The 12,114-nt window shown below is 37.9% G+C and overlaps 1 protein-coding gene across 1 annotated transcript; it reads right to left on the bottom strand.

Annotated features, from left to right (window-relative positions):
• Positions 1-7,232: 7,232 nt before the first annotated feature.
• Positions 7,233-10,275, bottom strand: LOC131363373 (uncharacterized). Its single transcript, XM_058405825.1, has 2 exons — positions 9,997-10,275; positions 7,233-8,921 (listed from the first exon to the last, which is right to left on the bottom strand). The coding sequence occupies exons 1-2, from the start codon at positions 10,085-10,087 to the stop codon at positions 7,846-7,848; spliced, it is 1,167 nt and encodes a 388-aa protein (XP_058261808.1). The 5' UTR covers positions 10,088-10,275; the 3' UTR covers positions 7,233-7,845.
• Positions 10,276-12,114: the final 1,839 nt, after the last annotated feature.

Genomic DNA, 12,114 nt, shown 5'->3' with positions numbered 1-12,114 from the left:
TTAATTTACAGTTAATGTCATTTTAAATTAGATTACCAAAGTAAATAATCTTACCTTCATCTCACACCATGTGCTCCTGCGACCATGTGGCAGAAAAGGAAGTCCCTCCTTCAAATGATGCTGAATAGTGACTCTCACACCTTATTGGATTGTTCCTTGATCCTTTTTGAATATTCTAGTTGATTGCAAAAATGTAAAGAGACGAACAATGTAAAGAGTATAATTGCTGATGTGTTTTCCACCCTGGTGTTCAGTGTGTGGTGTGGATTACGTATTGGTATTGGTACGGATACGTTTTCATCCACGAGGGTTCATTTTTTCACCCCTAATTTGGTCATAACTTTCAGTTATTTCAATTATTATTCTGGTTTAATATGTTCCTATGAAGGCAAAAGTAAGATGCTGTTTTCACTCTTCAGTACTGTTTTTAGTCCCCAATGTTCTTTGCCTTCTCATCTATATTCATTTGCCTTTTGCAACTCTCTGATGTCCTTTTTCAATGATAAAATATACAAAATTCATCTGCACTTAGCTCACCATCCTCCCTTACTAGTTCTTCTGAATCTTACCCTATTCCTTATCCTGTCTCCGCTTTCCAGTTTCCTACCAATTCAGATATTTCAGATCTTATACATAAGTCTAAGTCTTCTACTTGTTCGCTGGATCCGCTTCCCACTGTTCTGGTCAAGGCCTGTCTTCCCTCTCTGATTCCTCTTATTTCTGCTATCATTTGCTCCTCTCTTACTACTGGAATTGTTCCTATCCCACTTAAAACTGCTGCTATTACTCCTATTCTGAAAAAGTCTGCTGCTGATCCTAGTAATTTCAATAATCTCCACCCTATCTCCAACTTACCTTTTCTTTCAAAAATCCTTGAAAAAATAGTTGCTCCTCAACTTCATTCTCATTTAACTTGTAATAACTTGTATGAACATTTCCAGTCTGGTTTTTGCCCTTTACATAGCACTGAAACTGCCCTTTTAAAAATTACTAATGACCTTCTCATGGCAGCTGATTCTGGTTCAGTCACCATTCTTATCCTTCTTGATCTAAGTGCGGCCTTTGATACCATTTCTCATACCATCCTTCTTAATCGACTTATCTCAATTGGCATTACTAACACCCCCCTTGACTGGTTTAAATCATATCTATCAGAGCGCACACAGTTCGTCAAATTACACTCTTTTAGTTCCAAATCTTCCCCTGTTAACACTGGAGTCCCGCAAACTGTTCCCTTACACAGAATGCTACTGCTATTCTTGTTCACAATCTTGTTACCTCACGTATTGACTATTGTAACTCCCTTCTTTTTGGTCTCTCTCATAAATCTCTTCTTAAACTTCAACTGGTTCAAAACTCAGCAGCTCGTATCATCACTAAAACTCCTTCATTTCACCACATCACTCCGGTTTTGCAGCAGCTTCACTGGCTTCCGGTCAAGCTTCGCATAGACTTTAAGATTCTTCTTCTCACTTTTAAAGCTATTCACAATCTTGCCCCTTCTTACTTGTCTGATCTTCTCCATATTCATGTTCCCTCTCGTTCTCTTAGATCTGCCTCTTCTGTTCAACTTTCTGTGCCTTCTGCTCGTCTCGCCACCATGGGGCAGAGGGCTTTCTGTTGCTCTGCTCCCCGGCTCTGGAACTCTTTACCTCCAGACATCCGTAACCTTGACTCTCTGTCTATCTTTAAATCTAGACTCAAGTCTCACCTGTTTAAGCTTGCTTACTCTTCCTAAATCTTACTTGCCCTCTCACACAGTCACAGTCTTCTGTATTGTTTTGTTATTGTTGCTTGTTTTTTGTCGTATTGTTTCTATGTGCTTTGTTTTGTAACTCATTGTTCGGTGTCCTGGTGTTGAGAAAAGTGCCTATAAATAAAATGTATTATTAGTGTATTTCAGTAAATGGAATGATCTTTGGTGACAAACCTTAATTTTACATAACATTTGGAAATATGATTAAAAGGTCAATAATACACATATTCCAATAGGTCAATTCACTACCCTTATTTTATGTTCTGGATGAAAACATCCACTAAATTAAACTGCTGTAAAAATATATCAGACAAAATTCTTTTTTTCAACTTTGTTTCGCTTAAATCTGTTAATCAACCTCAGTCCTGATCAAAACTACTAAATATTTTTCAATAATCCAGGATTTTAACTATTTAATTGTAAATTTCATAAGTGATGTCACTGATTTGGGGTTAAAAAAAAACACAAAATGACTGATTTTCAATATAAAATGTGATTGTGGACTGGATATTTTCTTTTACCTTTCATCACAGTCTTGGAAATGTCAAAGATTAGTAACAACATTAACTCTGATGCATTGTTAGTTTTTGTGCAGCATCAGATTTTACATTTTTCTCAATCATTTACTGTTCCTGGATGTTTTTGCCCCATTGACTGCCATTATAATGACATTATAATATAATCATGCATTCTTGATAGTTGCTGGTTGTCCCAGTTGAGAAGAGTTACAATTTGTGATTTTTACTGTTGAAAACCAAGTGGCCCCATTAACCCTTTACATAGGCCTGTGTATGAAATGCTTGTCTTTTCCAGTTTGAAACGACCTTAAATCCTTCTGTGATACACTTTTCAATTTTTTCTGTAAAAAATCTATTCCACATCAAATTTATGAACATAACAATTTATTACTAAACTATTAAACTATTTAGTGTGTGTGAGTGTGTGTGTGTGTGTGTGTGTGTTCAGTCTTTCCAGTAAGACTTGCAGCATATCACTTGGTGTTCTTTGCAAGTGTGTCTACCACAACAGATGCAGATGCTGTTCTTTTTTGGGTCTCAGAGACCCATGATTGTTCACTTTCTTCACCTTGAAATGAGGGAAAAAATCTTACATTTGTCATAGGAGCATGGAGAGTTGCACTATAAAGAATCCAAGATTTTGATCTTCCCTGACTTCTCTGTGGAACTCAAGAAAAGACAGGATCTGTTTAAGTCATTTAAGGCTGACCAACATGCAGCAGGTGTCAAATTTAGAATGCTGTATCTCTGTAGACTTCTTCTCTCATTCAATGGTGAATCGCACAGCTTTGACACCCCTGATCCCACTTCAGTGTGCTTTACCACTATGATTAAGCCCAAACAGTCCAGTGAGATGCCCCCTGCGGATACAGGTAACTAGCCGACTGATTTGGGACAGTGTCCCACTCGTGGCAGTACATGAGCGAGGTCATATAGGTAATAAAATCTTTACGTGACTCGATCAACCCTGGTATTAAAGAACTGTCTTGACTCTATGCTCTATAAATATTTATTGACAATACATCGTTGGCTTTCTTGATCCTTACACATGGTCTTTAAATTCTGTTGTTCCTTATCTTCATGCTTTTATAATTGTTACGGAGCTCTCTCCAAAAGTTCTATGGAGAGAAGGTTTTAGTTGTGTGCTGATCTTCATACAGCATTGTATACACTGTATATGGGAGTTTTTTTGTTTGTTTGCTTTTCCCTCAATCTCAGATATGTCAGGTAAGCACAATAATGAAAGGTAAGCACAATATTCATTATTAAAATGCTTTTTAACATTACTTTTTCCTTGTTTATAATAAGTAAATATTTCAGCAATATTTGTGTGAATTTTCCGAGCTAAGCTTATTTATTTTCCCAGGGAAAAAAGCTAATTTATAAATGTCCACTGTAGTGGACATCAGGACTTTGTACTTATGTTTGTTTCACTTTTTTGTAGTAGACAGTTCTATGACAGAGGCTGAGAAGATTCTGTATAAAATTATTGATGGAGATTCAGATATAGATTTGTCAGATGATGAGAGTTCAGGGAGAGAGCATGAGGAGGATGACACAGGTGGGAGTGATAGCTCAGAGGAGGAGGAGGAAGCGGAGTCTGATGAGGTAGACCATGATGGAGGGCCAGATGATGAAATGTGCCTTCATCCTCTCTGGGTCAAAACCAGCATGTAGGCTTTTTTAATCAATGCAAAAAAAAATTATATACATATATATGAAATATATATAAAAATTCCTACTGAGAAGTGTTTCAGGAAATATCTCCTAATATTTTTATTTTTGAACTAAATTGGACAATTAATAATTAATTTAACACATACATACTAAGATGATCGTATGAAATAAGGTTCACATTTGTTCTCAGGTGAGCTCTTCAGCATTGTACAACTTGAACTGTGTGCTTTGTCTTTCTCCTAAGGTTCATGCCTTAGGAGAGTGTGTGATTATGTTGCACACACAGAATTAACAGACTTTTCCGGTGGCACATTGTTTATGTTTATTGTGGTCACACTCTGAAACAACAATAAAACACACAAGAAACAAATGAGTTTTGCCGTGTGTTGTAATGACTTGGCAGGGTGTGACTTCTTCATCTACAGGTGAGGCTCTCCTGCTGCTCACTATCGCCCCCCAGCACCACCCGCCGGTATTACAGGTTACAGTACACTGTACTTCACAAAAGATAGATACATTAATAATAATAACAAAAAATAAAGAAACAAACACACACACGTACACACACATATATATATATATATATATATACATGAAATGGCTTGTTCCACTACAATTACAAGGGATGAATCTGTACTAAGCTGTAGAGACTGGAGCCCACTCCAGTACTTCCAGCAGTACATTGATGAGAAACTTATACAGGATCTATCCATGTTCACCAATCAGCATATGGTACAGGATACAGGCTGCAGCCTGACAACAACTCAGGAAGAGATCAAAACTTTCTTTGGAATTTCAGTGTACATGGCATGCCTTAGATATCCAAGACCTAAAATGTATTGGGCTGCTAAAACCAGAGTCCCCATAATAGCGGATGTAATGACACGAGATCGCTTTTTCAAAATCAGATCTGGTGGTGGAATATAACAGCAACATGGGGGCTGTAGACATATGTGATCGAACGCTCAGCTCCCTACAGAATGTCCAGCCGTACGAGAAAATGGACTGTCCGGAGCATGCTTCACTTTACTGATTTGGCAATCACCAACTCGTGGATTCAATACAGACAAGACAGCCAGGCCTTGCAACGACCTGCAAAGAGAAACTCCCAATACCTGGAGTTCAAACTACTCTTGGCTGAGGAACTGATATCCCAGGCACAGGAATATCAACAAGATGACACCGACTCCAGTGACCAGGAATTCTCTCCAGAAATCAAATGAAGAAATCCCCACCCAGACAAGGGCATTAGGAAATACGGTGCAATCCATTTGCCTCAAATGCTAGACATTCCAAATGCTTCCAGATGCAGAATGCCTGGATCCAAAAGCAAAACCTTTGTGAGATGCATTAAGTGCAACATGTTCCTCTGTGTCTCCAAAAAGTCAGAATGCTTCATTAGATACCATCTTGGGTCAAATATCTAATGGAGAAATCATAAGCATTAAATGAATACTCTCACGAAAATGAAATAAAAAAAAACCAAAAGAGAAATAAATGTAAAAATGAATGAAATAAAAAGAAAAGAAGTTGAAAAAAAAGAATAAAATGGAATAATACTAAATAAAAATGGTTGTTGTAAAAATTGTTCCCTATTCAGAACAATGAAATCCCATGGTATAAAATTGAAACAAAATTTAAAAATTTTTAAAAATCTTTTGCAATGATTTTTTATTTACCACCCCAACATTTAATTTATATAAAAAAAATAAAAATGAAAGATTTTTTTTCCTCAGGTCTCAGGAGGTTATATATATATATATATATATGACATATTCAAAACTGTGATAAAAGGTAAAAAAAATATCCAGTCCAGAATCACATTTTATATTGAAAATATGTCATTTTGTGTGCTGTTGTTTTTTTAACCCCAAATCAGTGACATCACTTAGGAAATTAAAATCCTGGATTTCTAAAATAAATTATATTTAGTAGTTTTGATCAGGACTGAGGTTGATAAACAGATTTAAGTGAAGAAATTTGAGAAAAAAATATTTTGTGTTTTCGAACAGTCCACAAAGGTTAAATAAAACATGAATACATTGGCTAACACAGGGAAATGATTTGGCAACAAGTTTCTGATAAATCACTGAATTATAAATCAGTCACATCAGACACCTGAGACACTACTGGTCTGTGAAAAATATATATCTGTGTACTCCATTTACACCAGACATAAATACAGGAACCATATTCTGCAGTGGCTACAGTGTGAACTTCTCTCACAATGAAGCTGATATTAGCTTTGTTTCCCTTAAAATATATATATATATAAAGGAATGTAAAAGAACTGTTATTTTCCAATAATTCTCTAAGGAGGGTAAAAGTAGAAGTACTCCTAAAATCTTTAGTACAAGTAAAAACTGTTTTAAGTCGATTTGTAAGTTGTACCAAATTATATGAATCTTTAACAGCACTGTCACACTGGATAACAGACACAACAACTGCAGTCCAAAATGAAACAAGTCCAAAATTTATTAAAAACCAACAGACAGATATGAAGAAGATAAAGCAGTTTTACTATCTACTATCCCCTGGTGTGCAGGCACACTGGTCAGCCTCAGGGTCAGGAGTCAGGACGATGAGGGTGGAAGGAAAATAGTATAATTAATATCAGAAGGTTTATGAGGTTTTATTTAATTCAGAGTTAAATTTGACAGAATATGTTTATAACAGGTCTTAGTGACATGTGTTTTGAATAAGTGTGACACTCTCATAGGTTTGACCAGAACTGAGGAGACAAGAGGCAGATATCAGACATTTACATTTATTTTTCTGGCATTTAGCAGATGCCCTTATCCAGAGATACTTTTTATCTTATTTTATACAACTGAGTAATTGAGGGTTGAGGGCCCAGCAGTGGCAGCTTGGTGGATCTGGGATTGGAACTCACAACCTTCTGATTTTATTTAGCTTTCAGTGATTTCATCTCAGTACACACTCTCTCTCTCTCTGACAGCATTTTACACAGTAACATGGCTGTTGTTTTAGAAAAATACTGATATGTAATACAGCAATACTGTACTCTTTTTACTGTGTAATTATATGAGAAACAAATGAGAAATGTTTATGATGTGTTGTAAAAAAAGACACTTGAGACATGTGTGTATTAAACCAAAAATAATGTATTAACTATTTACAAGCAATGACAAACTGTACACTTATTACAGATATTAATATTTTATATTTTTTAACATTTTATAACACTACATTTGTAAAACTTAATATTAAAATCTAAATCTTAAAAATGTAATATTTACATATTTACAACAATGCATGATTCTACAACAATACAAATTATATTTATTTATTAATATAAATTAGGCTAATATACATAAGTAACAACATTAATATTATAAAAATCCTATACATTTAACACAAACTAAATGCAAATGCAAAATATACAAGAAAACAGACTCACATTTTTAACTAAATGCCATAACTACTTTAATCTTACCACAATTCTATCATTAAAATGATTTACATTTAGAGATTACGCTAGAGACGGTGGTAAGAATCCTCTGGATGCCTGCGCAATCACACCGAGATTCATGAAGTGACCGAATGATATAGCTATGAACTATGGGCTATGAGCTCGTAAGAGCTGTTCTTAAAAAAACTACAGAAGAGGCCTGAGCATGAACACTGGGCTCTTGGGTCTACTGAAAATTTTGGGAACAGGTTACATAGTTAGCTCCAAAATGTTTTTTTTTTTTTTTTCAACACAACAGACAAGAAGGTATCAAGCAGATTCTCACCCCCCACATGTTTAAAAAGGATTACATATTTATTAAAAAAGACTAATGCTTTAATCTAGGGATGAAATACTTACCACACATACTTACCACACATCATGGATAAGAGGTGATGGACGATCCTCCTGATGAAATCCAGCTACCCATCCTGATCCACATGCTGCCGTCTACTCGGAGGGGCTTCTTGACTGCCATCCTCTTCGTCCCTCCTCCTCCTTATGCCCTGGCGTGGGACAGGTGGTGGGATCCAAACTGGAGGGAGGCCTCTCATAGGTGGGGATGGGCTCCCCACAGGTGGTGGGATCCATACAGGTGGTGGGATCCATACAGGAGAGAGGCCTCTCATAGGTGTGGATGCGCTCATAGCAGGTGGTGGGGTCCATACAGGAGAGACACCTCTAATATGTGTGGATGGGCTCCCCACAGGTGGTGGGATCCATACAGGTGGTGGGATCCATACAGGAGAGAGGTCTCTAATACGTGTGGATGGGCTCCCCACAGGTGGTGGGATCCATACAGGTGGTGGGATCCATACAGAAGAGAGGCTCTCCACAGGTGGTGGGATCAATACAGGAGAGAGGCCTCTCATAGGTGGGGATGGGCTCCTCACAGGTGGTGGGGTCAATAAAGGGGAGAGACCTCTCATAGGTGGGGAAGGGATCCTCACAAGTGGTTGGGTCCATAAAGGAGAGAAACCTCTCATAGGTGGGGATGGGATCCTCACAAGTGGTGGGGTCCATAAAGGAGAGAGACCTCTCCTAGGTGGGGATTGGCTCCTCACAGGTGGTGGGGTGCATAAAGGGGAGAGGCCTCTCCTAGGTGGGGATGGGCTCCTCACAGGTGGTGGGGTACATAAAGGAGAGAGGCCTCTCATAGGTGGGGATGGGCTCCTCACAGGTGGTGGGGTACATAAAGGAGAGAGGCCTCTCCTAGGTGGGGATGGGCTCCTCACAGGTGGTGGGGTACATAAAGGAGAGAGGCCTCTCCTAGGTGGGGATGGGCTCCTCACAGGTGGTGGGGTACATAAAGGAGAGAGGCCTCTCCTAGGTGGGGATGGGCTCCTCACAGGTGGTGGGGTACATAAAGGAGAGAGGCCTCTCATAGGTGGGGATGGGCTCCCCACAGGTGTTGGCATCCAAACAGGAGAGAGGCATAGCACAGGCCAGTTGTCATCGTCCTCATCCTGTGGAAACACAAACGTCTCCCTCTGTGTCCCTGTGTCAAAGAAGAAAAACAGACAATGTGGCACATTGAAAAACATCTCATAAAAAGAAGCAGAAACCCCTTTTTAATAGCACTGTGTATATTTTGTAAAGCAGGAAAACCTCCCTATCAAAACAAGACATATTTACACAAGTTATATTACTGTAATCTTCCTATAACAGTGCAGAAAAACTCAGTATTTATATTCTGCATTTACAGGAGTTACTTACGCTATCACGGCTTCACTGTTACTCACACTGGTCACTTCTCGATGCTCAAAAGTATCTTCCCAAGAACAATGCAGATTAAACTACATTTCTATGACAGTGTGTTTCTTTATCAGTTCCTTACTCCAATGCTTTACATCCCCTTTGAGTCCATTTGTGTCTCTTGTCAAAAATTTGCCCTTTATCGTAAATGACACTACTCCTAACTATTTTATTCATTACAGCTATAAACAAATCCTTGCTGAACAGAAGTGAAACAAACAGCTTGATATTTTTCCCTAAGCTGCACTCTACATTGCTACACTAGCTCCATTTATTTCTAGCGATTGGTTTTGTTCAGCTAGCTGCCTTTCCTCACAGCCCCTTCCTCTCTCCGCTTTAACAACTCCACAAACACGGACAATGAAAAATCGCTCAAATAATAAAATAGATCATGTTACTGTAAACATTTTAACTTGTTTTATTCACTCTTTAAAAAAACTAGGAACAGTGAAAAACAATTACTTAGCATCACGCTAACTAGCCGTCTAGGTAATCTTTGCTAATACTCCTCGGCTTGTCTTAGTAAACTTTAATAAGCGTTAAATTAACATATAAAAAGCTGATTTGAACATATCTGAAAACATTAACACTGTTGATTTCTTCCCTGCTCGTTTCACTGGAGTCTGCCGCTTTGTCCGCTAGCTTTAGCATAATGATTGTGTCCGTAAAGCGATTAGCAAAATATCGATTAGCCGAACAGATTTTCTCCAAATCATCTAACCAAATAAAACGATATTCCCGATTGCGTTTTTTTTGTAATACCGCGGTGTTTAAAAGACTTTATACTTAAGACAAAAAGAGAAAAGTCAGAAACTGACCGTTCCAGGGGTCGTCCAGTCCGCTCCATCCGGGCTCGGGCTCCACATCCTGGTGCTGCTGAAGCGCGGCTCCTCCTCCGAAGTTCATCATCACTGCTGTAGAGTCGGTGTAAGAGTCAGGTCCAGTCGCGGAGTAAGAAGAAATCAGGAGTGTAGAAAAATCACAAAGGATAATCCAAGTCTTGCTTCACAACCACAACACCTTAATGTTTAAAAGGAAACACAGTTTAAACACAAACATTACGTAAAGTGTTCTGTGACGCTGCGCAGTGCCCATGCGCAGTGATCCCCCCCCCCTCTAAAAAAAAACATGGCCGTCTATCTCTAAATACCTGAGCTTTATTTCTTATTTAATATTATTCTATATAAAATCAGCAAATAAATAAAATATATATATATAAATATATATATATATATATATATATATATATATATATATATATATATATAAATTTTATATATATAAAAAAATATATATATTATATATATATATATATATACAGTGTAAAAATAAAAGGTTTTTTTTTCACTTAAATGGTTCAGATCATCAATTTTATTATACAAAGATAATTATGCGAGTAAATACAAAATGCAATTTTTAAATTATGATATCATTTATTAAGGGTAAAAAACTGTCCAAACCTGCCTGGCCCTATGTGAAAAAGTAATTGCCCCCAAAACCTAATAACCTGTTTGTGGCCCCTTCGGCATGAACAACTGCAGTCAAGCATAAGCAATAACTGGCAATGAGTCTTTCACATCACTCTGGAGGAAATTTGCTTCACTCTTCTTTGCAGAATTGTTTTAAATTGTTTTAATTCAGCCACATTGGAGGGTTTCTAGCATGAACGGTCTGTTTAAAGTGATGCCACAGAATCTCCATCGGATTTAAGTCTGGACTTTGACTAGGTAGCTAACTCCAAAACATTATATTTTTTTTTTAGCCATTCAGAGGTGGACTTGCTGGTGTGTTTCAGATCACTGTCATTTTTCTAGCAGCATTCACTAGTAGATTTGCTGGTTGCTTTTATGCAAAATGACTTACTACGAATGAAGAGAATGAAGCAACTCCAAGCTACGCTGAACTTAGACCCAGCTGTCAGACATCAGAGAATGTAAGATGTAAGAATGTGAGAATAAAAGACTTAAAAGGACTTCAACAGTCCCACAAAAAAAGTAGTGATAATCTCCTTATAATTAAAAATGTGTGTGTGTGTATGTGTGTGCAGCTGTGCTGGTTTGTCTGTGATGTAGTAGGATTGTGATCTGGTTGTCTGGGAAAGGACCCTACTGTATGTCTACATGCAGATACAGTATAAGCAAAGGATGACATACTGCTCTCTGCATCACTCTCTCATGCATACACACTCTCTCACACTCACACTCCTTACTGTGTGTCTTCTTGCCCTGGTTCAATACAGACAACCAACCCCACATTTAAAACACATGTTTGTATGTCTGTCACACAGCAGATGGACCCTGATTATAAACTAATCCGTAGGTACAAACTCCAGTCCTGAAAGGCCAGCATCCAGTTTGGTGATTTTCCTGCTTTAACTCACATTTTGAACCCAGAAATGCAACTGATGCATTAAAGGAGGTGTGCTTGGATGCTGGCTCTGCTGGCCCACAGTGGATCACTAGAGTAAACACAGTTGTTCAGTTTCTCATCAGTTAATTGACAAGTTTCTCCCTAAATTCCTCTTGCCTAATGAATTTTTTATTTAATTAACTGATCATAACTGAGAGTGATACTGCTGAGCCTGGTATGAACTGATATCTACTGGTTTCCTTAGCTAATTCATGTTTTACAATTAGTTGCATATCATACTGGTATATTTCAGTCTAGTTGTGTTTATACACTGTATTTCCAAAAGTTTTGGGACACCCCTCCAAATCATTGAATTCGGGTATTCTAATCACTTCCATGGCCACAGGTGTTTAAAATCAGGCACCTAGGCATGCAGACTGCTTCTCCAAACAATTGTGAAAGAATGTGTCGTTAAGACATTCTGGACAATTTCATGCTCCCAACTTTGTGGGAACAGTTTGGGGATGACCCCTTCCTGTTCCAACATGACTGTACACCAGTGCACAAAGCAAGGTCCATAAAGACAT

This window comes from Hemibagrus wyckioides, linkage group LG13, assembly GCF_019097595.1.
Source record: "Hemibagrus wyckioides isolate EC202008001 linkage group LG13, SWU_Hwy_1.0, whole genome shotgun sequence".
NCBI lineage: Eukaryota > Metazoa > Chordata > Actinopteri > Siluriformes > Bagridae > Hemibagrus > Hemibagrus wyckioides.
This window is presented reverse-complemented; position numbering and strand designations above follow the sequence as displayed.